The sequence below is a fragment of the Pygocentrus nattereri genome, chromosome 27, assembly GCF_015220715.1.
Source record: "Pygocentrus nattereri isolate fPygNat1 chromosome 27, fPygNat1.pri, whole genome shotgun sequence".
Taxonomy (NCBI): Eukaryota; Metazoa; Chordata; class Actinopteri; order Characiformes; family Serrasalmidae; genus Pygocentrus; species Pygocentrus nattereri.
Genome location: NC_051237.1, coordinates 17,718,054 through 17,745,681, shown reverse-complemented (window position 1 = coordinate 17,745,681; position 27,628 = coordinate 17,718,054). Strand labels below are relative to the sequence as shown.

General features: G+C 42.1%; 1 protein-coding gene across 1 annotated transcript in view; it reads left to right on the top strand.

Moving 5' to 3' along the window:
• Window positions 1–27,304, top strand: part of bop1 (BOP1 ribosomal biogenesis factor) — an 81,765-nt gene extending 54,461 nt beyond the window's left edge. The window contains exons 4-16 of the mRNA XM_017693795.2: window positions 6,309–6,463; window positions 6,564–6,681; window positions 9,143–9,244; window positions 9,738–9,950; window positions 10,361–10,522; window positions 11,517–11,597; window positions 12,653–12,722; window positions 20,661–20,793; window positions 22,074–22,254; window positions 23,499–23,790; window positions 25,587–25,671; window positions 25,829–25,936; window positions 26,436–27,304. Coding sequence (XP_017549284.2) covers window positions 6,309–6,463; window positions 6,564–6,681; window positions 9,143–9,244; window positions 9,738–9,950; window positions 10,361–10,522; window positions 11,517–11,597; window positions 12,653–12,722; window positions 20,661–20,793; window positions 22,074–22,254; window positions 23,499–23,790; window positions 25,587–25,671; window positions 25,829–25,936; window positions 26,436–26,589 — 1,854 coding nt within the window. The 3' untranslated portion in view covers window positions 26,590–27,304. The remainder of the gene's footprint in view (window positions 1–6,308; window positions 6,464–6,563; window positions 6,682–9,142; window positions 9,245–9,737; window positions 9,951–10,360; window positions 10,523–11,516; window positions 11,598–12,652; window positions 12,723–20,660; window positions 20,794–22,073; window positions 22,255–23,498; window positions 23,791–25,586; window positions 25,672–25,828; window positions 25,937–26,435) is intronic.
• Window positions 27,305–27,628: the final 324 nt, after the last annotated feature.

Below are 27,628 nucleotides of genomic sequence, written 5' to 3'. Positions count from 1 at the left end.
TTGGTAAGACTGATGTAGAAGTCTGTCTCCACAGGACCTACTACAATTTTCACAAGATTACAGGGAGGACTTGCATGTCTTGAATATGGCTATTGAAACAGGCAGTTTTGTGGTGGTTTTGCTTTTGAAGTATAGTATAACTTCCACAAATGAGAAATCTCATAGTGGTGTATTTTGTACACAGTTCTGGTGATAACTACTCAAAATAAGCCTAAAAAGTGGAGCATATGTGACCGTTTTCACACAACAAAAGCAGTGCTGGAATGTATTTTGTACATGATTTTAGAAATAAAGGTGCTACTGGTCTTTCATGCATTGACTGAAAAAATGTACTGTGCAGGTACGTTTTTAATTTATCATAGCCTCAACAGTGTACCTTCAGAGGTACAACAACGGTTTTATGGTCCAGTTGTATGTTAAATTTGTTTTTCTCAGGGAAAAGTATTTGTTTCTACCTTTTCATGCTCTGTTTTAGAACAAGAACAAATGAGGACGGCTGGAGATGAGGCAGGGTGTGTGGAGTCATCAATGAAATCAGCACAGTAGTGTTCCCTGATTTGAGTACTGAAGATGTACTCCTTAGAGTACCACCCAGTGACTGTTTGGTATCTTTTTTCCTGAGAGTGTACCGTTATATTATATACTGTTTACCAGGACTTGTATTGATGCAAATCCTGCACATTACCTGTAAATGTATGTCAGCAATGTACCAGATTTTGAGTGTGAACATATAAAAATGAATCCACTTAATGCTGAAGTGATTCCCACAACCTGATCAAAATACACATTCTAAGGAAGACTAGTAATATAAATAGTAACCATTTTTTCTTTTTGGGTCATGAGAGAATAAGGTGAAAGCCATCTTTTTCTTTTTACAGAACCGTAATGCTTTTCAAGAGTGATTTGGGTTGCTTGGAGTCCTGTGGCCATTTATAGGCAAAGTAGGCCTTAAATCACCTTAAGAATGTGTGTTGAATAAGTGGGAGTTGTTCTAATGGGAATTGATCAGTGGTTTAATCAGGCATGAGTTGTATCTATTGACATGGTGTCATCGGTGTACTGAACCTTTCTTAAGCACTCACGGACCCTCACAGTCACTCTCGTTGCTCGGTTCATCTCGTGCCCTGCGCTTTCTCTTCAGAATGAGCTGATAAGAGTGTGAGCATTAAAGAACAGACTGTGAGAGACTTTTCTGTCCAAACCAATGACTTCCTCCACCTTAACTCTCCCCCACTCTGCACGTATGGCTCATACCTGACTGACACTTCATAAAAGCTCCGTTTGCCTGGTCAATTGAAAGCAGCTGAGCTGGATGTTTCCCCAGGGTGGAGGTGGACTGCTGCGTCCCTCTACTGTGTCCTTGCAGACTGTCCAGCTGGAGTTGAAAAGGGCCTCACAGACCCGTAGCTCTGACATCTGTAGCTTTGCTATTGTGTCCCACTCCGTCATGTGTCGGTATCTGGCGTGGGCTCTTCAGAAGACATTTGATAAAAGGGTATTCGAAAGGGTAGCTCGGTGAAAGAATGCAATTGTGACTAACAATAAACGAAAGCTAGATCTGCTAGTTAGCATGACATCATGATTCCTGGCTGCAATATCTTTCAGTCATTGTTAATCAAGTTAAGAATGTTTTTCTAAACTGCTTGTTTGAAATACAATGCAGTTTATTGCTATTAGGACAGTGACCGTTCCTTTGGGTCTGTTTTGTGGCACGTTAAATTGCAAATGAAGTGATGATCACATGATGTGCATACTGGTGGTTTTATCTTTAAGGGGGGGGGGTGAACTGTTAACCTTTTATACATAGGCGTTTGATTTCAGGGTACCAAAATAGTTGGACGATTGGCTATGCCCTTTTTCCTTCTCAGTTTGTGTTGTTGCACATGTATTCATCCACAATGTAGACAACAAAGGTTTGGACCGTCTCATGACTAAAGAATTCTTTTGTGCTTGAGCAAAAAGATGCATGCACCAAGAGAATTGTACCGTTTAAATTAGCCCAGTACTCTTGCTCAACTAGCTTGCACATCGCCAAATACAGTGGTGTCACGTTACTCGGCAACATGATATTTTTATTAAAGTTTGGCATGAAAGGAATCTGCTTCTAGACTGACCTCCTGAATTATAAATACGAAAAACCTACATTTTGTTCTCCACGATGCTGTTTAGTTTCTGTTCTTGTTGCAGTGAACATAGTTTTAATTTACCCTTTGCATTACTCTTAATAATGAAGTCATGGTTTACATTTGCAATCATAACCCTGATAAGGAACCGATCTTGATCCAAACCTCATCGTGTTGGCTTGTATGATCGCTAGTAAACCAAACTTAATCGCCGTCATTGAGACTTTCAATTAGTAATAAGTAATCACATCCAACCAAATGCCTTACAGCACTAGATGACCTTACACCAGGATGAAATGCTGAAGCACCATTTTTTCCAGCCAAAAGCAATTGAAGATTCTTGCCTGAAAACAGGGCTGAAGGCACAACACCCACACTTGATCATTTTGTATTTGATATTTTCATTTTGTCCCTGAGGTGGGGCAACTGCATTCATATAGAGCACTATTAGTCTTGTGTGGTTCACCCAGTGTAGGTGTCAGTACTCTTTTAATTAGGATCTGCTAAGATCTTCTGTAGTACAGACAGCTAATGAGCATTCAGTGAACATCTGCCTGCTTTAACAGGAGTGGGCTGCTTGACTGACATGCATACTGGGCAAACGTGGACCGTGATGATGGGAAGAGCATCCACAGCTGACACTAGCAAAACAAATGACCAAACCAAACCTCTGCTGTCCACCTCAAAATATTCCACTAGTTCGTAATAACAACCAACCCTGAAAAAACCTTTTCACTGATGTTTCGAACACCTTTTGTGTTTTTTGTTTATAACAATTAGTCTACCTCTAAATAGCTCTTGTACTTGTATTTTTCATATAGCACAGACAGCTAATGAATGATCTTCACATCTCGTGTGAGGCTTTTGCTGCTGGTCAAGAGCCGCTCATGCTACACAGTATAAACGAGGAGCTTCTGAAAGTCTTTTCAAGGTCAAGTGACGGCTTTATTCCTCATAGGAAGTATCAAATTAGTGAGTGTTACTTCCCCCTGTGTTTGTGTGGTTTTTTTTCTTGATTCTTTGCTGACTTGGCAACATTCATGTCTTGTTGGCAAAGATTCCAGCCCTGGCAGACGATACAACCACTTCAAAAATCAAGACTGTGAAACCTCTCTTAATCCACAGTGCCATACTAGACATTAGTTCATGTCTAATAATACTATGGAATGAAGGTGGGAGTTGTTTTTTTTTTTTTTTTTTTTCTTTCTTTCTTTCTTTCTTTCTTTAAAAAACCATTTTGAATCTTGGCAGTGTTAGCTTTGACCAGTGATTTGCTATTTAGACCAGCCTGCAGTCAATCACATCAGCCTTCATTTGCAATCAGCCAATCAGGCGAGAGGTTAGCACACAGCTTTGAAGACGAGTAGGGGTGGGCTGGTTTTCCAGCTGCTCGCAGCTGTGGGAGCAAGCGTGACACAACTGCCCACTCCCTCCTAATTGGATATGGTAGGGGTGTTTTTATTGAAATAAGTCACAGGTGCAGACCGTGCTTAAAAGTGCTGCTTGCGACCTCTGAGAACTTTCAGCTGTCTGGTGTAAAGAGTGGTGGTGTTCTCGTGTGTGTGTGTGTGTGTGTGTGTGTGTGTGTGTGTGCGTCTCTACCATATTTCTCAGACAAAGAGATCTCTCTGTTTGGTTTATTAGCTGCTCCGTTATTGTGGCATTCTGTAAGTGACTGTGTTGAATAAGGAGCTTATGAAGGGGAGGGATGGTCCTACACTGCACACCATGTCGGAGACATCTGATGGGGGTTTTTGCTTGTTTATTTTTGGTCAGTTTGCAAATCTTCTGATATGTTAAAGACTAACTGGGTTTGTTTAGAGCAAAACAATATCACACATGTATTACACGGTACTGGCTTGGAAATGACGCTCATTGGTGCAGATTCAGGGTTGGGCGGTGCTCCTTTTTGACTTTGTGTGTTTATTTTTTTTCTTCTTCATCTTGTGGGGGTTAGCAAATTGGTCTGTAAACACTACAAAGTTAACTATGTTAACATATGTAATTCCTCTCAATAATGTTTGCCTTTGTGTTTTCATATTGATATATAAAGCATTACATTTCATGAGAATATGTTAACTCAGCCCTTGTTTACATAGTTTAGTATAGTTGTTTACATAGCAACTGTTTTCTGGTGTTAATATACACTCACTGGCCACTTTATTAGGTGTTCAATTGCTTGTTGACACACATAGCTAATCAGCCAATCACACGGCCGCAGCTCACTGCATTTAGGCGTGTAGAGGTGGTCAAGACAACCTGCTGAAGTGCAGACCGAGCATCAGAACGGGGAAGAAAGGGGATTTAACTGACTTTGAACGTGGCGTGGTTGTTGGTGCCAGATGGGCTGGTCTGAGTATTTCAGAAACTGCTGATCTGCTGGGATTTTCACACTCAACCATCTCTAGGGTTTACAGAGAACGGTCCGAAAAAGAGGGAATATCCAGTGAGCGGTCAGTTGTGTGGACGAAAATGCCTTGTTGATGTGAGAGGTCAGAGGAGAATGGGCAGACTGGTTCCAGATGATAGAAGGGCAACAGGAACTCAAATAACCACTTGTTACAACCAAGTAATGCAGAAAACCATCTCTGAATGCACAACACGTCGAACTTTGAAGAAGATGGGCTACAGCAGCAGAAGACCACACTGGGTGCCACTCCTGTCAGCTAAGAGCAGGAAACTGAGATTACAGTTCACACGGACTCACCGAAATTGGACAATAGAAGATTGGAAAAATGTTGCCTGGTCTGATGAGTCTCGATTTCAGCTGCGACGTTCAGATGGTCGGGTCAGAATTTGGCGTAAAACAACATGAAAGCATGGATCCATCCTGCGTTGTATCAGCGGGTCAGGCTGGTGGTGGTGGTGTGATGGTGTGGGGGATATTTTCTTGGCATACTTTGGGCCCCTTAGTACCAATTGGCCATCATTTAAATGCTGCAGCCTACCTGAGTATTGTTGCTGACCATGTCCATCCCTTTATGACCACAGTGTACCCATCTTCTGCTGGCTACTTCCAGCAGGATAATGCACCATGTCACAGAGCTCATATCATCTCAAACTGGTTTCTTGAACAAGACAATGAGTTCACTGTACTCCAGTGGCCTCCATAGTCACAGATCTCAATCCAATAGAGCACCTTTGGGATGTGGTGGAACGGGAGATTCACATCATAGATGTGCAGCTGACAAATCTGCAGAAACTATCAGATGATATCATGTCAACATGGACCAGAATCTCAGAGGAATGTTTCCAACACCTTGTTGAAAGTATGCCATGACAAATTAAGGCCGTTCTGAAGGTAGAAGGGGGTCCAACCTTTTACTAGCACCTAATAAAGTGGCCAGTGACTGTAGTATATAGGCTGTAGCATTGACTTTTATACCAGCCACACACAGCAAACAGCACATCAGAAGTAACATACTGAATTCAACCCATTGTTTACCATTTCAGTTGAGTTAAACTGGACTTTATCTCAAAATACTAGTCTTTCAATCCAGACCTCTGGGTATAACCAGAGGAGGCTTTGACGCCACATGCTCTGTCATTATGGGCAGAGCATCCATGGCTGAGACTAGCAAATCAAACCACGAAACCTCTGCTATCTATCTCAGCATCTGACAGTAACTGCTAGTAACAACCTACTGACAAAATTCTTTTAACAAATATCCAGAACGCTGTTTTCTTTCTCGGTATGATGAAAGACGGCTAGTCGACGACTTTCTTGTATTACTATTCAGCTAGTGAAGTTACATCATGCAGCTTCTCCAAAGTATTAATAAATAGCTGGTTAAGTATTTTTTTCTTGCAAAATGAAAAAGAAAAATTTCAAGAGAAAGTAAGGTCCCCAAACGTTGCTCTCTGAAGGGAGAGTGTAGGTGTGGGTATTAATGAGGAAAGGAAAAGGAGTGACGAGGACCTAAGTGGTTTCAGCCGCATTTGCTCACCTCAGAGGGGGAAGCTAGATAAAACTGCAGGGACCTCATCTGTAACTCTGAAAAGACTGTAATGGAAGTTGATTGTATGCACTGCCCTTTTTTTCTATAGCATTTAGGACAGATTGAAATAATGGATGTTGAACTGGGCTATTCGCTCCAACCTGTGAGTTTAATTGCTCTTCTCCCTCATGCTCACTTTCTCTTGCACTCTCTCTCCCCCTCCTCTTGTCTGGCGATGTGCTCACAGGATATTCGCAACACGGTGGGCAATATTCCAATGGAATGGTACAAAGATTATCCCCACATCGGCTATGACCTGGACGGCAAGAAAATCTTCAAGCCAATCAGGACTAAGGATGAACTGGACGAGTTTCTGGACAAAATGGAGAATCCTGATTACTGGTGAGACTGCAATCCAGACAGAAAGAGCCAAGCCTTCATTTGTTATGCCATTTGTTACCCACAGACATTTTTCATTTTTGTTTTTCTCTTTTGCTGCTAGGCGCACTGTCCACAACAAGATGACTGGCACAGACCTCCGCCTGTCGGACGAGCAGGTGGATTTGGTCCACCGTCTGCAGCAGGGCAAATTCGGTGACGTCAATTTCAACGAGTATGAGGTAACCAACCTTTTGTAGGGAAATGGGAAGTGGGGGTGCTGAGGGTGCTGTAGCACCACCAGATTTCAGAATTGCAAAGTGTTTATTTATTTATTTGTATTTTATTTGTAGATTTTAATACCTGCAGTAACCATGTTTAAGCTAAATCTAAGCCCCAAATCAGCCTATTAATGTTTTTAAATATAAAAAAAAAATTGTTTTCAACATCTGTTTTGACTACTGATTGGTGTGCCCTTGAGTGTTGAATCTCGCTGCCTCAGTGAGTGCGTTTACACGTGCTTAATAATCCGTCAACTGCAAAAAATAAGATTTATCAGTTATCCGTTCAACACATTTACCTGCACTTGAGTTATCAGGTAATGGGGAAACTCCAGGTCCACATGAGACAGACAGTACGCAGATTTCTGATTGCAGCCAACTAGTAACCTCACAGAAGACTTGACGTAAACGTAATGTACAGTTCGAACTTCATGCCGCAGCTTTTTTTTTTTTTTTTTTTAAAGCATTGCGCCACTTTAGCTGAGAATATGAACATACATCATCTAGAAGAGGAAGACTGGTTTAAATCCTTAATTTTGGCAAGCATGTAGTTGCTTCAGAAGTGTTTTGCTGCCGTTGCTTTCTTATTTACAGTCCCGCGGCCTGTTTTCACACGTGTTCAGACTGAGAAATCAAAGATACCCGGGTAAGAATATACATGCAATGAGAGATCTGATCGTTAAGCTGAAATCCAGCTCTCTTTATTGGATTTCTTCATCGGATTTTTAGACCTAAGAATGGTATGATATTTAATATCATTGAAATAATCAGAAAACTGCAGGAATACAATTATGATCGGATTATTTATTGCATGAAAATGCGCTCAGTGTGGGCGTGAATCTGTTACGGCGCCACATATCAACAATCTGATCGCCTCTCAGTTTATCTGCGCAAAGTTTGCCCAGAATGAGAGAGCAGAGGGAAGATCAGTGGTATGATGTGTACGTTATATGTGTATATTGTCATATATATTGTCTTGACCCATTATAGCATGTTATAAAATAATTATAAAAATAATGATCACATGGGGGGCGGGGCGTCGTTCATCGTTCATGTGACAATTACACAGTTTAAAATTTCAACACCCTTAACTTAAAACACCCTCCCCACATCCCTGAACCCACATTTTATAATCTCAGCATCTGCAATTTGAAGGCTTTTCCCACCGCAACGAGACTCACTTGATGATAACCCCAGTACACAGCAGGAGAAAAACAAACCTCCCTGAATTACCCCTTCACTTTCCACAGCCACACAACCAAACCTCTGGCCTGCACTCACCAGTAGCAATGAGCTAAGGGCGCAGTATGTTAACACACTGGCAATTATTCTCATTTAGGGGGGAAACTATGCCACCATGTCTGCCCCCAGTAGGTGGACTGCACACATAATAATGTCAAAATGCTGTCATGGCCGTTAGCGGGCTACGGTTGCCTTCTTTATTAGCATCTGTGCTAATTGTCTGTTAGCTTCGGCTCTAGAGAAAACAGTGAGTGAGTCATTTCGCACTTGAGGTTGCGTGTGATCAGTATGGCGAAAAGCAACCTCAGACACACTTTAAAGACGATTATGTGGAGTGTCTGAAAAAGCCACCTGTCATCTGGGGTGTGGTGTGACACTAAATCTTTGTGTGTGTTGTGTCTGGAGATCTTGATGGCCCAGATGTTCTCGTTTATGTATTAACTCATGTCTGCTCCTAATTCCATGAGAGTGTTCAGCATTGAGCACAACAATCACAGTTGTAACAATGAGCCAGGTTTATAAAACCCGGCGGTAACAGCGCTGTGCCACCCAAGATGTGCAGCACAGTAAACTGTTCATGAAAGCACTGTGGCTGTGATTAGCGCACCGGTGTCTTTGTGACACTCCGGTATTTTCGCCAGTGTCCTAGACAAGAGCCAGTAAGAATCGATGTTTAAATGGTGTTTGCTCTTAATGTCACACTAAATCTGGCGGTGCATTTTATGAATCTGACCCGGTGTGTGTCCAGTGCCATTACATCCGTATTTATGGGTGCAAGTTACATGTAGCACACCTCAGTGTTTGGTTCCTTCATAAACAGTGGTGGTGGTGGTGGTGGTAGGTAGTGGTGGTAGTGGTGGGTGGTAGTAGTGGTAGTTGGTGGTAGTGGTAGTTGGTAGTGGTGGTAGTGGTAGTTGGTGGTGGTGGTGGTGGTGGTAGTAGTAGGTGGTGGTGGTGGTGGTGGTGGTGGTGGTGGTGGTGGTAGTAGTAGTAGTAGTAGTAGTAGTAGTAGTAGTAGTAGTAGTAGTAGTAGTAGTAGTAGTAGTAGTAGTAGTAGTAGTAGTAGTAGTAGTAGTAGTAGTAGTAGTAGTAGTAGTAGTTGGTGGTAGTGGTGGTAGTAGTCGTCGTCGTCGTCGTCGTCGTCTCTGATCTCTAAATGTTTTGTTTCCATTTCTTTCAGCCTGCAATTGACTTCTTCTCCAGTGAAGTGATGATCCACCCAGTGACCAACAGGCCTGAAGACAAACGCAGCTTCATTCCCTCTCTGATTGAGAAGGAGAAGGTAAGACCCCATACTCACTATTCTTTCATGCCTCACTGTCTCACCTCCCAGCTTATGGAGTAAATCAATATTTCTATTTACTACATTTAATACAACTGAGGTTAGATCAGTAGAGTCATGTTTCAACTGGTTGGACTCTTAACTGCTCGCATCTGTGGGGCATTAGCTGTAATGATTCCCACACAGTCTGTGGAACGGGCTCTGAAACTCTGCTGTAATGGGCTTCTGAAATTGGAAGCTGAAAGAAATTAGACTCACAAATTTTTCAGTAAAAATAGTTTATACAAGAGTCCCCCCACCTTTAAGTGCAGCGGTTTAGACACTCATACTGAGAATATATATAATTGTGTATCAGTCAATTTGGTTGAAATTGGTACTGCTGTAAATTGGTCATGGGTAATTTGTGTCACTCTGTGGACTGCAAAGTGGGCCCCAAATTGTGATCTAGAGCTTCTGCAGGACCGTCAGCACTTTTTTCTTGTTCTGTCGCCAGGTTGGGAAGTTGGTTCACGCCATAAAGATGGGTTGGATTAAGCCACGTAGACCTAAGGAGACAGCACCCAAATACTACGACCTGTGGGCACAGGAGGACCTCAACACCGTTCTGGGGCGCCACAAAATGCACATCCCTGCCCCCAAGATGAGGCTGCCAGGTCACGAGGAGTCCTACAATCCCCCTCCAGAGTACCTGCTCACTGAGGAAGAGGTCTTTCTTTTTGGGTTAAATTTTTTTTTTTAGCTGTGTTCAGTATTGAGTGCATGCATTTTGCACATGGCTTTCTGATCCATCTCTATGCAGCTTCCAGAATTTGCATAGAGGGAATTTGCTTGTAATTTGCATGCAAAGCGTAAGCACTTAGAACAGGTGCATCCTCACCAGAAGTATTCAGCTCAACTTTGACCTAATCTAGCCAGTCTGCAGACTCTCACTATATTTATTTTCTCATAAAACTGTCCTTCAGTGATTATTTAGGTTTGTTTAGAGAGGAAAAAAATCTGTATACTGCACTTTAGGTTAATTCGCTTAGCGTCACTGCTTTTCATTTAGGCAGTATGTTGTGTAATCCAAATGAGAACGTTTGCTGAATATTGTCTGGATGTTCTATCCCTTCTCAGAAACTTGCATGGGAGCAGCAAGATCCTGAGGATCGGAGAGTAAGCTTCCTGCCTCAGAAGTATTCTTGCCTGCGCGCAGTGCCAGCCTTCTCGCGCTTCATCCATGAGAGGTTTGAGCGCTGCCTTGACCTGTACCTGTGCCCCCGACAGCGTAAAATGAGGGTGGGTTACATGAGCAGCAGATTCTTCATCATATAGCTATTCCTTCCAGCTGGTGAAGTGCTTAACATAGACTTCCTCAGTTGTTTCAGTAATGCCCTGAAATAAAACGCAAATTAAGCAGTTTTCAAGTTTTGCATTCTAAACATAAAGTAACTTTTACTGAGACATCAGAGTGTAACATTCAGGGAAATGAAGTGTGAGGATCAACGCCCTATGGTGGGTTGGGGAGGGGGGGGGGGGGGTGCAGGGGAGGGGGGGTTGGGGTAGTGTTTTGAGGAATACTGAATCCTAGGATCTTAAGTTTGTGTTATATTCTATCATTTGTAGCAAATTAGCCGTTTTATTTATTTTTTTATTTTTTATTTATTCATTCCGAATTCTCAAGAAAACTAAACTTTGCAGCTAAACGGGCCACAGAGACGTGTTTTCTCCCAAATGGATCTTTTGAGCTTTTTTCAGAACTAAAACTCATGACGCCGTCTAGTCTGCATCCCTGTCGCATCACAAAGACAAGAAATTCAGTGAAAGACAGACATTAAGCAAATAATTCGGTCTGTTTTCAAAATATGAAAATATTTTGTACCATTTAGTATATGTGTCAGTATGTTTACTCCGCTATGGTGAACTGAGCACCATTGTTTAAGAAAGGATATATCAAATTGTATGACAGCATATTATGTTATATTGTACTAAAGTATTGTTATCGTGTCATAGCATGTTAGCTGGACACTGGATCTGGACATTGTAAAGCACTGATTTGGTTTAAAACAGAGAGCTTTTTGTTGTTGAATGCTGTAATAAACTGAAATTTGAATAATTAAGGGATTTAGCACAGGTCAGTTTTCAACCATGCTTTGTTTTTGCTGTATTGAACGATACACCAAATCGACCACTGGATTGTATTTGAATCAAATTGTGAATTGTGTGCCTTGTTACACAGCTACAGAGAAAAATTGTCTGACAGCGTTCTCTCCTCACCTCCTCCCTCTCTTAGGTGAATGTAAATCCAGAGGACCTGATCCCTAAGCTGCCCAAACCCAAAGACCTGCAGCCCTTCCCCACCACTCAGTCTCTGGTAGGTGAACATCAGCTCAGGGCCTGCATTCATAAGGCACCTCCGTGTGCTGATCCACAGTCAGATTCTTCACCTGCTTGTGATTATTAGGGTCACATAAACGGGTCCTGGATCAGAGCAGGCCACTGTTTGAATGCACCCTGTGAGTATGGCAAGCTCAGATTTTAGTGGATACAGAAATGGAAAAACCCACGTTGTATTTGGGTGGCACTGCTTAGAGGGGAGAGAAAGATCAAAAGAGAATTATTTCGGTTTTTCAAAACTTTCTGACATTTTTCAGACAGCCGTGCCTGTAAAAGCGGTGACATTTAAACCAAGCGTTAGTCTGTCGTTGTTTTGGACTAGAAGTAGAGGGGCTCCAAATGTCTGGGTGGCAATGGATTAATGGGATGTAATAGACTCACACCCTGAAAAGCTGCTTCATTTTTCCTCAAAAAAGCTCATTTATGGCTGTGAATGTGTTTTTTCGTCTTTGCAGCAGCCTTTCTAAAGCCTTTAAAAAAAAATCTACTGTACGTGTCACTAGAAGGTGACAGACTCTTAAGAGTTTAATCTTCTTAATCGATTAAACTAAAGACTAATTTTTAGTTATTAATCTCAAGGCTTATTCAGTAAGTACCATCATTTAAGTAAATATGAATCATTTAGTAAATACATTGAAGTATTCAGTAAAAGCTATAAATGATTCCATACCTCTAATCAAATGTTCTAATCGAAATATTATTTGGTAACTACTGTGAATTATTTTCGATATACTATAAATTATTCAGGTTTGATGCAGATTTAAAGCTTCTGCGTTTTGTCCAGATTCAGCTCTGTGTAGTAGAGTTTAACTGTGAGTTTCCCCGTTTTTGGTGACCATAGTACAGTCTGTCTTCCTTGACATTTAAGAAGCCATAGCTGAAGGATGAATTGGAAAATATCTAGAAGATGCTGTGCCAGCGGCAGTAAAAAACCCCAGAAAAAAAGCTTTATGAAAAGGAAAAACTTGTTTGAGGAAACTCCAGCAGTTTTTACTTGTGTTCTACATGACAGCAATCCTGTTCCCTTTTCAGGTGTACCGTGGCCACACCAGTCTTGTGCGCTCAATCAGTGTCTCCCCCAGTGGCCAGTGGCTGGTATCAGGTCAGTCTTTTCAAAGCCATTTATTATTGTTGACTGTTCTGTTGTGTTTTACCTGCATTTGGATGGGATCACATTTTGTCTGCTGCAAAAATGCTCAATAAAAAGAATGAGCAGTGGAAGACGGACCAACCCTTTTAGCCATAAATACAGTTTCTACCCGTTTTGGCAGTCCCTTAGTTTTTGCACCATTTTCTTCAATAACGTGGGTGTAATATTATGTCAGTGGTAAGCAGTATAATTTTCATCTTTAAGTAGAAACTTTAACTTTTTAATCCCACAAACGGGGAAATTCCACCTCCGCATTTAACCCGTCCGTGAAGTGAAACACTACATACACACTAGTGAACACACACACACTGCCCCCAGTGAGCACACTTGCCCAGAGCGGTGGGCAGCCCTATCCACAGTGCCCGGGGAGCAATTGGGGGTTAGGTGTCTTGCTCAAGGACACCTCAGTCATGGACTGTCCGTGCTGGGGATCCACCTGGCAACTTTCCGATCACAGGGCCAGATCCCTAACCTCCATCTTCTTATCTTCTTGAGCAATCAAGTCAGCATGCATCTGTCATTGCTCACTGGCAGCTCAACAGTCAAATCATTTTAGATGCTGAGAGATAGCGGTGTTCTATCTGATATCAGAGTTATAGGGCAAAATTCACATAATTACATTATTAATTCAAAATATCCAGGTAAAGAAAAAGAGTGGCCACTAGGGGCTTGCAGAAAGAGGTTCAGACATCACTGGTGATTAGCGGGGGCTTTTAGGAGAGCCCTGTTGTTTAAATGGTTCTTACACTGGCTCTTTGGTCCCATGCAAAGGCAGATCATTGGCAAGCCCCAAATCCTCATCAGGTGTTATTGCAGCAGCAGCTTAAGTAGCCTATACCATCCCCAAAGTCTCTGCTATGATGTCCTGCTTCAGGCCAGAGGGCTCTGCAACCCATTTGCAGTTGTCAAAGCTGGGACTTGGATTGGCCTGTGGAACTCGGGCAAGTGAAGATGAGCGCAGAGACAGCCCTGCTGTTTTGCTGGCACTGTTCAGACCAGATAAATCAATCACGACTAGTTCATGAGTCGGCTCCCTCTTTTCTCTCCTCTCTAGACTGGATTTTTTTTTTTCCTCCAATTTTTATAGCTTTGGCTGCATGGCTTTTATTGTTAGTCGCTCAGGGAAATCAGACAGGGGAAGAGACTTCGTTCATGTTGTTGCCATTTGGGCCTTCGTGTTTTTTTGGGGTGGGGGTTTTGCTCATTGCAATTCAGACCTCAGAAACAATGGCAAACAACAAATTAGTAGAGGGTGAAATTTGTCTTGTATTGGCCTGTGTTTCTGTAAAGTTTAGATTTAGGACCTCTTTTTACCTATTAAAAACCTTAAAAGGGAATTCCAGTTTTTTCGAAATGTCTGCAGAATGAAAATGTAAACAGTGTTATTAAGAGTGGTTGGATGTGAAATGGTTAATTCTGAGAAACTTGGTCAGAATTGGTCACAGTGGTAGAGACCTGACATCTGAAGAGTTAATGCCTCCATAGGCTACATCAGTTATTACATGGCATAGATAAAATTCTGCTTTTATTTATTTTATTTTATGAAAGTTTTGAGGAGTTTCGTGTCTTAAAGATATGTTTTTAAATACACTTGTGGCAGAGGCGTACCTGCTATTAGAAAACGTACTTTTTAAGCTTTAACACTATTTTACTGTTGTCATCAGTACATGTTAAAGCACAGAATACACGTGTAGGTTCACAGTGTGACCCTGGTTATAATCAACCACTGTTAGAAATCCCAGCTCTTCAAGTTTCTGTTCTAGAACTGTGAATTGTTTGGTTTACATGTCATCAACTGTCCTTTGCAGAACATTTGGAGGAAAAAACATAACTAATGGTAAATAATACTAATACTAAAAGACATATTTAGGTGGTTACAGAGGTACTTCCTTCCTGAACAGCATCTCTTCTGTTCCCAGCCTAGGAGCCAGGCCTGTGGATCGTTACCATCCGCTAGGTTTGGTCTTTCTTTAGATATAACTGCATGCTATAATTGAGCATTTTCTCAGTAGGATTGACCATCTGATTGCCATTAGCCCCAGGGACATAAAATATATGAAAGAAACGTGGTAGAAAAGGAATCGTTTTTAATAAAGACCAAGCCGGTTTCTCTCTGCTCCAGCGAAGGGAGTGGTGGGGCCAAAGCCACAGAAACCAAATGATATCCCTACAGTATGAAAATGTGGTTGCATTTGCTGGGGTGATTTGACTGAGGTGCCCTAGGTAACAATATCATTCTGTCTATTGGAAACAAAATGATGGTCATTACTCCTGTAATCTGTCTTAATTCCAGTATTTGCCGTAGGGACACTGTACAGTAATTAAGGCACATAAGGCATTATAAAACTTTCTATTAGTTTTGTAAGTCTATGTTAAGAGTCACATTTTCAGAAGAGCTGGAGCAATGAAAACAATTACAGATATGACGAAGGATAGACGTAGATGGCGAGAGATTGGTGTGAAGTTGAGGCCGGCGGGAAGAGAAGCTGGCAGCAATTTAGTGGCAATATCTGTTAAGCCGTCCATAACAAAGGACTCCATAAAGCCCATATGCAAAACCACTACAGTTGGGGCCGCTCTTTTGTCTTGCTGTAAAATATATTAAACCAGTAATAAAACGTCCTTTCCCACAGTAAAAAAGGCAGTTGACAGCCTCCCAGGCGTTACAACCCCTCTCACCCCAAGCCTGTACTCGCCCCCCCCCCCCCCCCCCAACTCCCCCCCCCCCCCCCCCATCAACAGCCCCAGATTTGTTTTTATGTTGCGTATGGATTTTAATTGATATAATATGTTATATATAGTGTGGCTGCTTTGTCTCAGGCTTGAGTCATCTTAGTGCAGTCTGCTGACTCTGACATTTTGCTTGTGTTTTAGAAGCTGTAGCAAATTGGAAAATCTCAACGATCTTATGCCAGTGGCAGTAAAAACCCCAGACAAATTCATTATAAAGAGGAGAAACTTGTTTCAGGAAACTTCAGCAGTTTGTTACTTGTGTTATACATCAGTTTTTTTTTTTGTTTTTTTTTCCTTAACAAAATGCAAGAGTGACAACCCCCCACTTGTGCGTTCTCCCTCTGAAGTTTAACTGCCTTTAAATGGTTCACTTCTTGTTTCAAGCTGTCACACTGGCCAACAATCTTGTTGTATGGCGGTGCGTGTTTGCAACCTTAACAGCAGAGCCTGAATGAGGGAGAGCTCCCTTTTACCCTATTCTGCATTCCACACTAACAATGTGGCCACAGAGGGATGAGACGCAGCATTTTAACCCCTGCTCTGGTGTTCCAGAGGACAGGAGCGAAACATCAAACCTTCTGCGTTCTTCACTGGAGAAGCATGTAGGCCAAGTGCCACTCCTACGTGGAGCGGCCTGCAGGAAACCTCCACATGGTGCAATTTTGACAAAAAGACAAGAACTTTTAGTCCCTTCTCGTAGTGTACTGCCGTCTTTTCATGAACTATTTTGTCTTGATTACAGTATTTTCACTAATATATAGCAGTTTTGCTCAGAAACTTACCACTGCTATTACTATCCCAGTTTCCACTATCGTTTACATGTGCATTCCTAACATCCCTAACAATGGACATTTAAAGCATAGGAGATATTCAAGCAATGCATGTATTTCGTAGTGCAGTTTTATAGCTTAAATTTAATATTGATGATGGTAATGGTGATGTTTAGCGTGTTAACTATCTTTTTGTGCCCTTTAGCCGGCTAAATTTGAACCTAGTTGACAAGAAAATTTGATCAAGCTGAAGGTTCTGGTGGTCCGTGTGAGCATAGCAGTCCATTAACAGAACAGTGGGTTTTAGTGAGTGGAGCATTAGTATAGAATTCAGTGGTTGTGAGTTTATAGGTGCGCATATATTGAGCATTTACAGTGGCTTCCAATGTGACTATCCCTCAGATTTTAAGACCAAATTGTCACTTCATGTTAACATGAGTGAGGTTGGCAATACCACCCCCCCACCCCCCAACGAAGACACCATACACAAAGGGATGTGCACAGACACAGGCCACTCCTCCTTGGATACATTTTGCTAGTTACACTTGCTTGCACATACATTTAAAGTCAAATCTTCACCATAGACAGTAATTTCTGAAGCTACAGAGAACACAATTAAAAATGTCATCCAACAGGTTTGTTCAGACGGTCTTATTACCCTAGGAATGGCTTGATGACCAATTTTTAAAGTATGCTTGCTCTGTTGTGCCACTATTCAGCTGAAAATAGGAGCATCCATAGAGTTGAGAGCAAAAAAAAAAAGAAAAAGAAAAGAAACACAACTACAAATTAGTGGGGCGGAGACAGGAGATGTGAGGGGTCAGTAGCAGGCAGCTCTGAGGCTGAGTCTCCTTCAGAAGCACACACAGGAAGCGCTTAGCCCTGTGAACCGTGCAGGCCAATAAAACACGCCACCACCATTCACTCAGTCACTAGCCAGGCCCAGGCAGGAAAGCATTCTAGGATACAATGTAGGAAATATTGGCGGTTATGCTTTTTATATCACTTTTTTTCTGACCACATGTTGAATTAATAATAAGGATGATGTTAAATATAACATCCTTTTTTTTTTAAACTACTTTGTGGTTGTTTGTTGTTTGAGATAGAAAAACAAAGAAAGAACTAAACAAACCTCCATAGTTGATTTCCACTGTACTGAAGTCGCGTACACGAAAGCGTGTTTGTCCGTGCAGACGCGGTGTCCACGCTGTGTGTCTGGTTGGCCGAGCCAGAGAGATTTGTGCTGGAGACCACAGCTATGTGTGCCAGACGGACCTCTGGGCCACGCTTTCAGGGGCCGTCCCTTCTTTGCTATATCCGTCAGCGCGGCGCTCACTACTTAAAAAGTGATTATGGTTTTCAGGGTTATTACACTCCACCCTCCGACCAGGCCCGCTTCTCCCCTCCCCCAGGATGTTTTTCCAGCTTTTATGAAACACGCAGGTATAAATGTTCCTCTCTGGCTGTCCTAGAGATGTCCTTGATCCAAGCCAAACCTTTTTGATTGAACACCATTAGTCAAATTGAGGCCAGTCTGCCTCTGATTGTTTGATAATCCAGGTAACACTAAATGTAAGGCTGCACCTACATAAGGCACCCATGACAACTGATGTAGACCAGAATTACTGGCACGCTTTGCAAAATGAAAATGAGCTAGAATCAGTATGTTAGTGATATTTCAGGCTTAAACAAAAGTGTAAATTGCATTTTTATGTTTACACTACATTTTTAATAAAGCAACAAAACTCCTGGTGAGAATAACAGCCTCTTTCTGTAATGCTTAACGAGGTTGGAGAAATCTCCTCCATGCAGAACATTTTCTTAATCATTTATGGGTCTTTGCTGGTGGACGGCCTTCTTCAGCACACACCACAGCTTTACAATGCACTTCTGGTCACGGAGGTGGAGCCTGACAGTGGATTTTGAAAATTGAAAACCCCAAGAATCAGCTGAACTGTGTAGTTCTGAAACTGTGATCTGTGGGTTCCTTTTTGCCCCTTGGCATCCTTGCTTCACATGGGGGTGGTATGCACGTGCGTCCTCTTCCTAGCAAGTTTTCGACTGTTCCTCGACAAGTTTTCGACTGTGCTAGATGAAAGGTAATCGGTTTGTTTATGTGCTTGTTTTTGCCCAGTTTCTTGAGGGGTGCCTACGATTATAATGTTGTCTGCATATAAATATTTATAAATGTCATAAAAGCTGCATTTGCCAGCTTTAATGTCGAGCTAAATCAGGTGACCGCAAAAATACAGCGTCACCTGACGTGGTTCTCATGTCATAACATTGGTCGACGATTCCTGGTGGAGTAAACATTTATATATGTTCATGTAGGCTTATTTCACTTCTCATGATGAGCTTAAGTAGGTGTCATGCAGCCTTATGTGCACTGCCCTACAGTAAAGTGTCCCCATTATGTAAAGCATGCAGAAGTGACGCACGTTTTCTGTAGCCACAGGCAGTCTGCAGTGTTTTATTTTAAAATGAAAAATGATAACAGGCCAACAGCCACTGGTAACGGTGCTTTGAAATCCCAGAGGAAGGCACAGACTGCTTTGGTTGTTAAGACATCATAAAATAAAAACGTCAAAGTAAATAGAAAGAAACCAGATCACTTTAATTGGGTGTTATATTCTGCTTATGCAAATGAAGTGATCCACGGTATCCACAGGTATTACAATTAAAGATCCAGATCAGGGGCAAGAAACCTAACCTCTTAAAAAGTCATGGGCTCAAGAATAGCACAATGGGCTTGCATTGAAGACCCGGTAGTTACTGAATAAAAAGCCCTTGCGTGAAATAAACCTGGCATCTTAAGGAGTTAATTGGGATGCCTCGCTCTGCTAGAGGGCGTTTTTATACAGCCGAGGTGTAGCAGCAGAGGAGCGCGCAATGAGTTATCACTCAGCAAAGCCGTGGTGAGGGGAGTGATATAAGGCTAACAGAGCGCTTTTGTTGTGCCAGAGCCCCCGGGTGCACGGGCCCTGTCAAGCTGCAGTGTTTGATGGGCTGCAGAGACTCAGAAATCTTTAGCCTAGAGTGTCTGCTTTCGCTCAGCTGATGAACCGTAGCCTGGCCAAAAACAACACCAGGGGAAGGACTTCCACACACCTCACGCACATGTCTAAAGATACACTGATGGAGTCTATATTATAGGAATGGTTTGGCGAAATATCGAATTTACACAAGTTTAGCGCTGCAGCTACAAGGCGTTGCTGACATACACTAGAGGTTAAGTCACTCAGATCTCTTCCATACATACAGTCCTAAAACTGCTCTCAGCCCAATCGAACCACATCCAGTGGTGGTGTCATACTGTGTCCTAAACCACATCAACAAGTCTGCACGACCTTAACAAAGATCTCGGTGTGCTTTGAGTGGGTTAAGAGGAGTGTTGAGTGTATTTATGGGAAAGGATTTGTTGATGGTTTACTTCTAGTGTGTGTTAATGGCAATAGGCCTGTAGCTCAGGTTTTCTCATAGACTCCTAGTTATTCCTAATACCAATATTACTGCTATTAATATTAGTAGTATAATCACTTGTAGGTAGTTTGACCAGAGGAGGATGGGTCCCCCTTGGTGAGCCTGGTTCCTCCCAAGGTTTCTTCCTCAGCTCTGAGGGAGTTTTTCCTTGCCACTGTTGCCCCTGGCTTGTCCAACGGGGGGGTTTCTGTACATTCTTACAGTCCTGTTGAAACTTTGTCTTTTCTGAAATTCTGTAAAGCTGCTTTGTGACAACATCCGCTGTAAAAAAGTGCTATACAAATAAATTTGATTTGATTTGATTTTAAACTAAAGAAGCTAAATTTGGACACCAATCTGGTGGAAAATTGGGTAAATAATTTTTTTTCGCCAAACTCTTCATTTAATCCTGAAGGAGATCACAGCGACAACAGAGCTCACATGCTCACTGAGTTCATACAGTGGCTACAAGAGACATCAACAGATTTGTGCCTAAATGACAGTATATTTACCTGTGGCATCACATCGTCAATGAGACCTAAAACGGTACAAGTACATATTAAACGTGTATGTATTTTTCCAGATGCTTTAACTAGAGAAATGCACATAGATTATTGCAGACTGCAGTTAACGTACCCAATGCTACTTAGCTCAAAAATATTGTATCTTATCTACCTGGCCTTAGGTTGATTGCTTGTAGAGCCAGAAGGAGTACCCTCACATAACGTTTTGCCCCAGGACAGCTCTATCACCCTGCTGAACTACAGACGTAGTTCGTCCAATCTGGTTTATCCAAACTGGCATGCAGAGAATGAGAGACTGAGAATAACCTTCCTGACTGTTATGAGGAACTAATTTCTTCTTCAAATCCACAGACTTAACCAGTGTCTACTGCCTCCTGACCAGAGCTTTGATATTTTGACCCTAGGCTCAGATGACTGTACAGTGCGATTCTGGGAGGTGAGCACGGCACGCTGCCTGAAGACAGTGGAGGTGAGCGGAGCTGTTAAAAGCGTGGCGTGGAGTCCAAATCCAGCGGTGTGTCTGGTCGCCATCAGCTAGTAAGAGCCATTCCTTTATCCTTCACCTGCGTTCACGCTGTACTCTATTCTCTACATGAAGCAGGTGTGTGAATTGGGTGCAGTCGAGCAGAGAGCAGTGCGGCCTTTCCACTGCATCAGAATCTCAGTATTATGTGGAAGCCAAACACTCCTTGTGTACATTTGTGAATACAGAGCTTGAAAAACTGTTTAGAACATTATTGCTTTTTCTTGTTTGAGTATGATCAGTAAAGAAAGATGTACAACACATAATCTGCACTTATTTTTAGTTTTTTTCTTATAAAAACTACACCGCACACTTCGTACTGACCCACACATCATCACATAGCAGAGATGGTACAAAGCACTGCTATAATACAAAGAATGCATGACAGTGGGGACAAAGTTCATTCTTACACTGCACTCATTTACATTTTAATTCAATAAAACGTTCAACATAAACTAGAGACAAATATGATGAATTACTACGACTACACAGGAGGTGAAAAAAGACCAGCCAGCCAGCAGCATCAGCTAAAGTAACATTCGCATTCATTGGTTTATCTGAAAGACTGCCTGGTCTTCTCCGCCTGTGTGTTGTCTACTATGGAATTCTATGGTGTCAATATGGCTTTACTTTTACATAGTAAGGGCAAAATGCTAAGTGATGTGCTGTGACAAACTGAGAAACTGGGTGCTGGGAATTGCTGTTGTGGACTAATGCAGACACCAGTGTGTTTGTTCATTAAAAACAATGGTTTTGAATTTTTGGTACACTGTGCATGCAACACAGTCTGTCTGGTGTGTGTGTGTGTTTTTTTTTTTTTTTTTTTTTTTTTTTTTTTTTTTTAAACTTACTATCCAATGCAGCATTATGTAATAAACCTGGGATTTTAAAGAGTTAACCATGATGAAATAACAATGCATGGTGGATTAATGCGTCTGTAAGACAGGAGCATAATATAATTTGATTAATAATAATGTTTTTAATGTAGCATTTTCATGCCAGTGGCAGCATAGTGTGCTTTACAGACAGGTAATAAAGCTTAACAGTAGGTAGTAGAAGAAATTCTGAGCACTAATTTAAAATTGTATAAGAAAATGACACGGATCATCTTACATTGATGAATACCAAGAGATGTAATGTTTTAATGAAATGTTTTAGAACATGAACTGAACCCATTTTATGGAGCTGGTTTTAGATAACTGATTCTTACCGCACCAAATGCTAAATGTAATCATACTGTGTGTGTGTGTGTGTGTGTGTGTGTGTGTGTGTGTGTGTGTGTGTGTCTGTCTAGTGGGGAGACTATAGTGCTGCTAAACCCTGGGCTGGGAGATAAGTTCATATGCAGTGCAACTGATCAGCTCATCTCCTCCTATGAGGAGCCAGAGGAGTCCAAAGAACAGTCAGTGCAGTGGACCATCGCTGAGGGCAGTGATCATGAGCATGGCCAGAGGCTCATTCTGAAACACCCCAAGGTACCCCCAAAACACACTCACACTCAAGCACAGGAGACAAACGTTTCTGTTTGAATAGTAGGGTGACGTTTTAAATTGAGAAGCATTTTTGAATTGTATGCATGAGGGGGCAACCGGCGGTAATTCTGCTGTGGCTGTGATACGCCTGTGAAGCACACGGCTAAAATAGTGCTATTGTTCTCAATCTTGCTCACTGATTCTTTAAAACAGTGGCATCAAACTGCTTACCGTGTGGCAATGAGGGACAGAAGAGTGATGCAGTCTCACGTCCTGTTTTAAAATAAGGCTAAAATATGGGACACCATTTATTGAATAAAGCTTTTTTTATTTAAAAATAATTTCAGTCTAAAAATTGTACTTGATTGTGACAAAAGCAGCAATACTGTGGCGGTCTGCCTCGTGTGGGCCTGAGCCACTGCACTGAATGCACTGCATGATGGACAGGAGTTACACAATGTCACTGTTATGATTTAAAATGAAAGGTAGGTCTGAAATGAGCCGTGTGGCAGACGTTCACAACCCATCTCAGGTGTATTATTTCACAGGACTCCATTAATAATTTTGTGTATGTTTTGGGCTGAAATAGATCTAAACATAATCTGTGTAAATATCTAGGCTCTAAATACTTAAGTTTGTTTGCTGTGGGATTGCAGTTTGAACTCATTTGGTGGAATGATCCTGGTCAATGCTGACAGTTTTTAGACAGAGGTAGATGAAATTATGAAATGTTGATGTTTCCTTTTTTTTCTTCCCTGTGGGGCCTTCTGTTCCTCACGTGAGCTGTAGCCAGGAGCCTTTTAACTATTAGCTAAACCCACACAGTTGTGGTCACCCCTTTCCTGAAATGGAAAGAAATATAAGATGCCTCCAGTGTCCAATTAAAACTACTGGAAAAAGAAAAGCCGACTTACCAGTTGGCAGGCTGGTAGAGCCAAAGCCAGTATTAATAATAGCCATAAATTTAGGCTTGGGGTGTCTTTGAGGTTGTAATCGGATTAATGTTGGTGAGCTTACTGCAGAATGACTTTGACCTTTTACTTCTGTGTTGTAACCTCTCTCTCGCTCTCGCTCTCGCTCTCTCTCTCGCTCTCTCTCTCTCTCTCTCTCTCTCTCTCTCTCTCTCTCTCTCGCTCTCTCTCTCTCTCGCTCTCGCTCTCGCTCTCGCTCTCTCTCTCTCTCTCTCTCTCTCTCTCGCTCTCTCGCTCTCTCGCTCTCTCGCTCTCTCGCTCTCTCGCTCTCATCAGGCTGTGAGACAGGTAACTTGGCATGGCAAAGGTGACTATCTTGCCTGCGTGATGCCTGATGACAACAGCAGTCTCCAGGTGGTGATCCACCAGGTGAGCAAGCGACGCACACAGAACCCCTTCCGCAAGAGCAAAGGCATGGTGCAGTGTGTCTCCTTCCACCCCATTCGGCCTTACTTCTTCGTGGCTACACAGCGCTATGTGCGAGTCTACAACCTCATCAAACAAGAGCTCACAAAGAAGCTCATGGCCAACTGCAAGTGGATCTCCAGCATGGCTGTTCACCCAGGAGGTGAGTGCCATTGGTTACAATAAAATAGACAGTTCCAGTCCACTGAGCTTTGCATGCGAGTGTCTAGACTGGAGTGTCAAGAGTTTGTTAAAGGTCCTGCACCTATACACCTACTAAACCTGATCAATCACCACCAAGTTCAATCAGATGTGTTGTTGAGCAGGAACGTCACGTTGGACTAAGTCTGTCCTGTCTTAGGCTGTGTCTTGTGGAGTCATTGTCATCGTCAAGACCTTGTAGGCTTGTGAACAAACGAAGAGTGAAATTTCAAATCAATCCAATGCTTTGTGAAGGCTCAGAGTAGGGGGTGACCGTGCAATGTCTAACAGACAACAAGCCACAGCTATTCCAACAAACCGCTGATGGAATAGGTCTGTCTGAAATCATCTGAAGCTGTTTTCTCATCCATGTCTGTGCTGTGTGTGTGTATGCAGCTGGAATTCTCTTTGCATTTAAAGTTGCTTCTCCATTATGGGACCATAACTAAGACAGTCAATTTTTGTGTTTCAAATAATTTGGAAGAGAGGTGACAAAACCCCAGTCTGAAATATTCTTATGAAAAGCTAAGGACGGGGCAGAATTTGTAGTTGGCGAGGTAATAGTGATTGATCTGACTGGTCGCTGGCTCTGGCTCTGACTCTGAGTCTTAATGCATCATATATGTGTTTCCCAAAACTAGAGAAACACCTGCTCATAATTTGATGCAATATACCCCAAAACTAAAAAAGAGGACAAATTACATTTCGAAAGAAGAATATGTTCTAAAATTTAATAAGAAAATATATTTTTTCAGGATTGCATTAACAATAAATGTGATTAAGAATGGACAAATGGACAATAAAGCTTAAAGAAAACCAGCAGAGAGAGAATGAGTGGTGGGTGTGAGAGCACCCACAGCGGTTATACCTATATGCAAATGATATGTAAATTAGACAGTACATATGGCTGCAGTCAGAACAAACCTTGTATCTCAATTTTTGTTTGAAAATGCCTGTTGCCTTTTACATTGTGTCAAAATTTCATGATGAATGGACAAAAATAAACAGCTGAAAATTTATTCTGTAGAGTTGCATTAAAAGTAAAGTATGTTTTTTTTTTTGTTTTTTTTTTGTTTTTTTTCCCCCCCATCTCTTGTAAAGTTATTAGTTTGGAGATACAAAGTTTTGTTCCAACAGCAGTAGTATACAATCAGTCAACATTATTACGAATCAAAACTATTATAATGCAGACTTGGTCGGATTCAGAAACTTGACTGAAAGCAGTAATTTGTGAGACTTTCCAATAGGAAGTCAGCAACGATAGTGTCCATTGTGCACATCTCAGTGGCATTAGCAAGAGTCAAACTCAGTCAGGCCTAACATCTTAAAAGTGTCCGTTTGGTCATCTTCCACCCAGTTTTCAGATGATGGAAATGCTCAGTTCCAACTGGAGAGTTAGGATAGATTGGAGATGGGCTTCAAGTCCTTATGTCACAGCGTCTCTCTCAAGGAGCATGCTGCAAGCCTCAAAGAGTGCCAAAGAACTATATTCCTACATCTAAAGAATATGTGCTTAGGAAAAATAGCATATATTACAAAGTGCAAAGTTAATTAAGGGAGAGCAATTGAAGGTATAAAATCATTTTTTAACTACATGCTGGATCCACTAAAATAGGCACCAGATCCAATCGGTTAGGAGACCAAATAAGCCCTGTATGGTACTGTGTTTACTTAATAATTGAATGTAAATGAATTGCCATTTTTAATATTCATATAAATATATATTATAATTTAAATTACATTTGTCTCATTTCACAGGTGACAACGTGATCTGTGGCAGCTACGACTGTCGACTTGCCTGGTTCGATCTGGATCTGTCCACAAAGCCTTACAAAATGCTCCGGTGAGTGAGTGCAAAGCGTGGCATATTTTCAGGATTGTGGAACCTGTAGGGGGTCCGGTGATAATGCGACAACGATGCTAATACCAGACCTTCTTGATGTATGGCTGCTGCTGCCGCCACTCCTGACTGCTTTTGTTTACTGTCTCTGGCTAACCAGGCACCACAAGAAGGCTCTTAGGGGTGTGGCCTACCACAAGCACTACCCCTTGTTTGCCTCAGGGTCAGATGATGGCAGTGTCATTGTCTGTCATGGAATGGTCTATAAGTAAGTACCTCCCACTCTTCTCTTAAGTGCTCAGTCACTTCTTTTGCTCTGGTTTTCTTGCTCTTCCTCCCTCTCCATAACTTCCCTCCCCCCTTCTTTCTTATACTGTCTCTCTCTTACTTCATGTTTTGGGCATGGATCCAGTGTATCCGCAGGGCAGACTCTCATCCAGCCCGTATGGTCAGGAACGCTCTTTGAGCAGTAGTAATGGTCCATGCATGGTCGAGGGCAACACAAATCTGGATCAAAACCCTTCATCAGCTGGCCTTAATATATCTCTTTATACTCAGCCTGAGGATGTAATGTTATTTTTCCACTTTTTTCCCCCACTACTAGTCTAGCCGTTGATGCATATACTGCGAGCCCTATTTCCAGTAACATAGATTTAATTGCGACTATAACCCTCCTAAATCTTTACTGTGCAAAAAACTGCATCTGATATATTTTGCACTAAAGATTCCTGGTCCTTTTTGTGTTTCCTTATATTTGTCTCTTACAGTGACCTGTTGCAGAATCCTCTCATCGTCCCAGTCAAAGTTCTAAAGGGTCATACCATCACTCATGACCTGGGCGTGCTCGATGTGGCTTTCCACCCCAGTCAACCCTGGGTCTTCTCCTCAGGGGCAGATGGAACAGTCCGTCTCTTTACCTAGTCAGGCCTCATCAGTCTCACCAGTAGCTTACGTCTCCATCTGGACGTACTGTCTTCGAATGCTCACTCACCACGTCAAATTTTGACTAATTATGTGATTTTTAGACCTTCGGAATTTTGAGGACATCTAAATCTCAACACTTCCAGTATCAGGAATATCAACAAAATGGAAGACTCAAGTGCCGAATATAACCCTGTTTTTCAAATAATGTCCATTGTCTTGTTTTTGTTTTTTTTTCTGTTAAATGCAAATGAGATATTAAAAAAAAACAAGCCTGGGTCAGAGCACAGTAGAACCAGCTCTACAGAGTAATGCAAAAACAGGTTTGATTTTCACCACCACCCCTTGAAACCATGAATGTTCCGGAAGACCCTTTTCCGTACTGGGCCACACGGCAAATCGAGACCTAACCGCTAATCCTTGGACAAGTAGACAGATGGTGAAAAAACATATTATTCAACTTTTAACTGTCAAAAGGAAACTGTAGAGAACAAAGTGGCTGTGAGTTTCAGCAAAGTCCTGTTTTACACTCCTGTCCTACAATTAAACCTGAGCTTGTTTTCATTCTGAGTCTGATCCGGCATTCCAGCCGTTTGCCAGTATCCGTGACTAGGCATGCTACCTTGTGTCATTTCTTAAGATGTTGAGTTGTGAAACCTTGACCGCATATATTTCTGAGAACTGATATTTTTAATTAAAGCTGGTGTTCCTTGAAGAGTCTTTTTCGGCGTTTTCTCTTGCTGTCCTTTCTTCCTCCGTTTGCCACAGGTCAGCGAGCGTGATTTGAAAAGCCCTGAAATATATGCAGTGAGGGACTGGGGAATGGGGTTCTTTTCCTGCGTGGGGAGGCCCAGACGTGAGCGATCAGAAGCCTGTGTGTATTATAGATCAGGTTTCGCCAAGGCCATCCACCTGCGGGCGCCTCTCCCCTCTCTCGCCGTCAGTCTCGAGTCTGCACGCCTGCCGGCCTTCCTGGAGAAAGTGAGGGCAAGCTGTCAGCTTTATTCAGACCCATTTTAAGGCTTTAAACACATCTCTG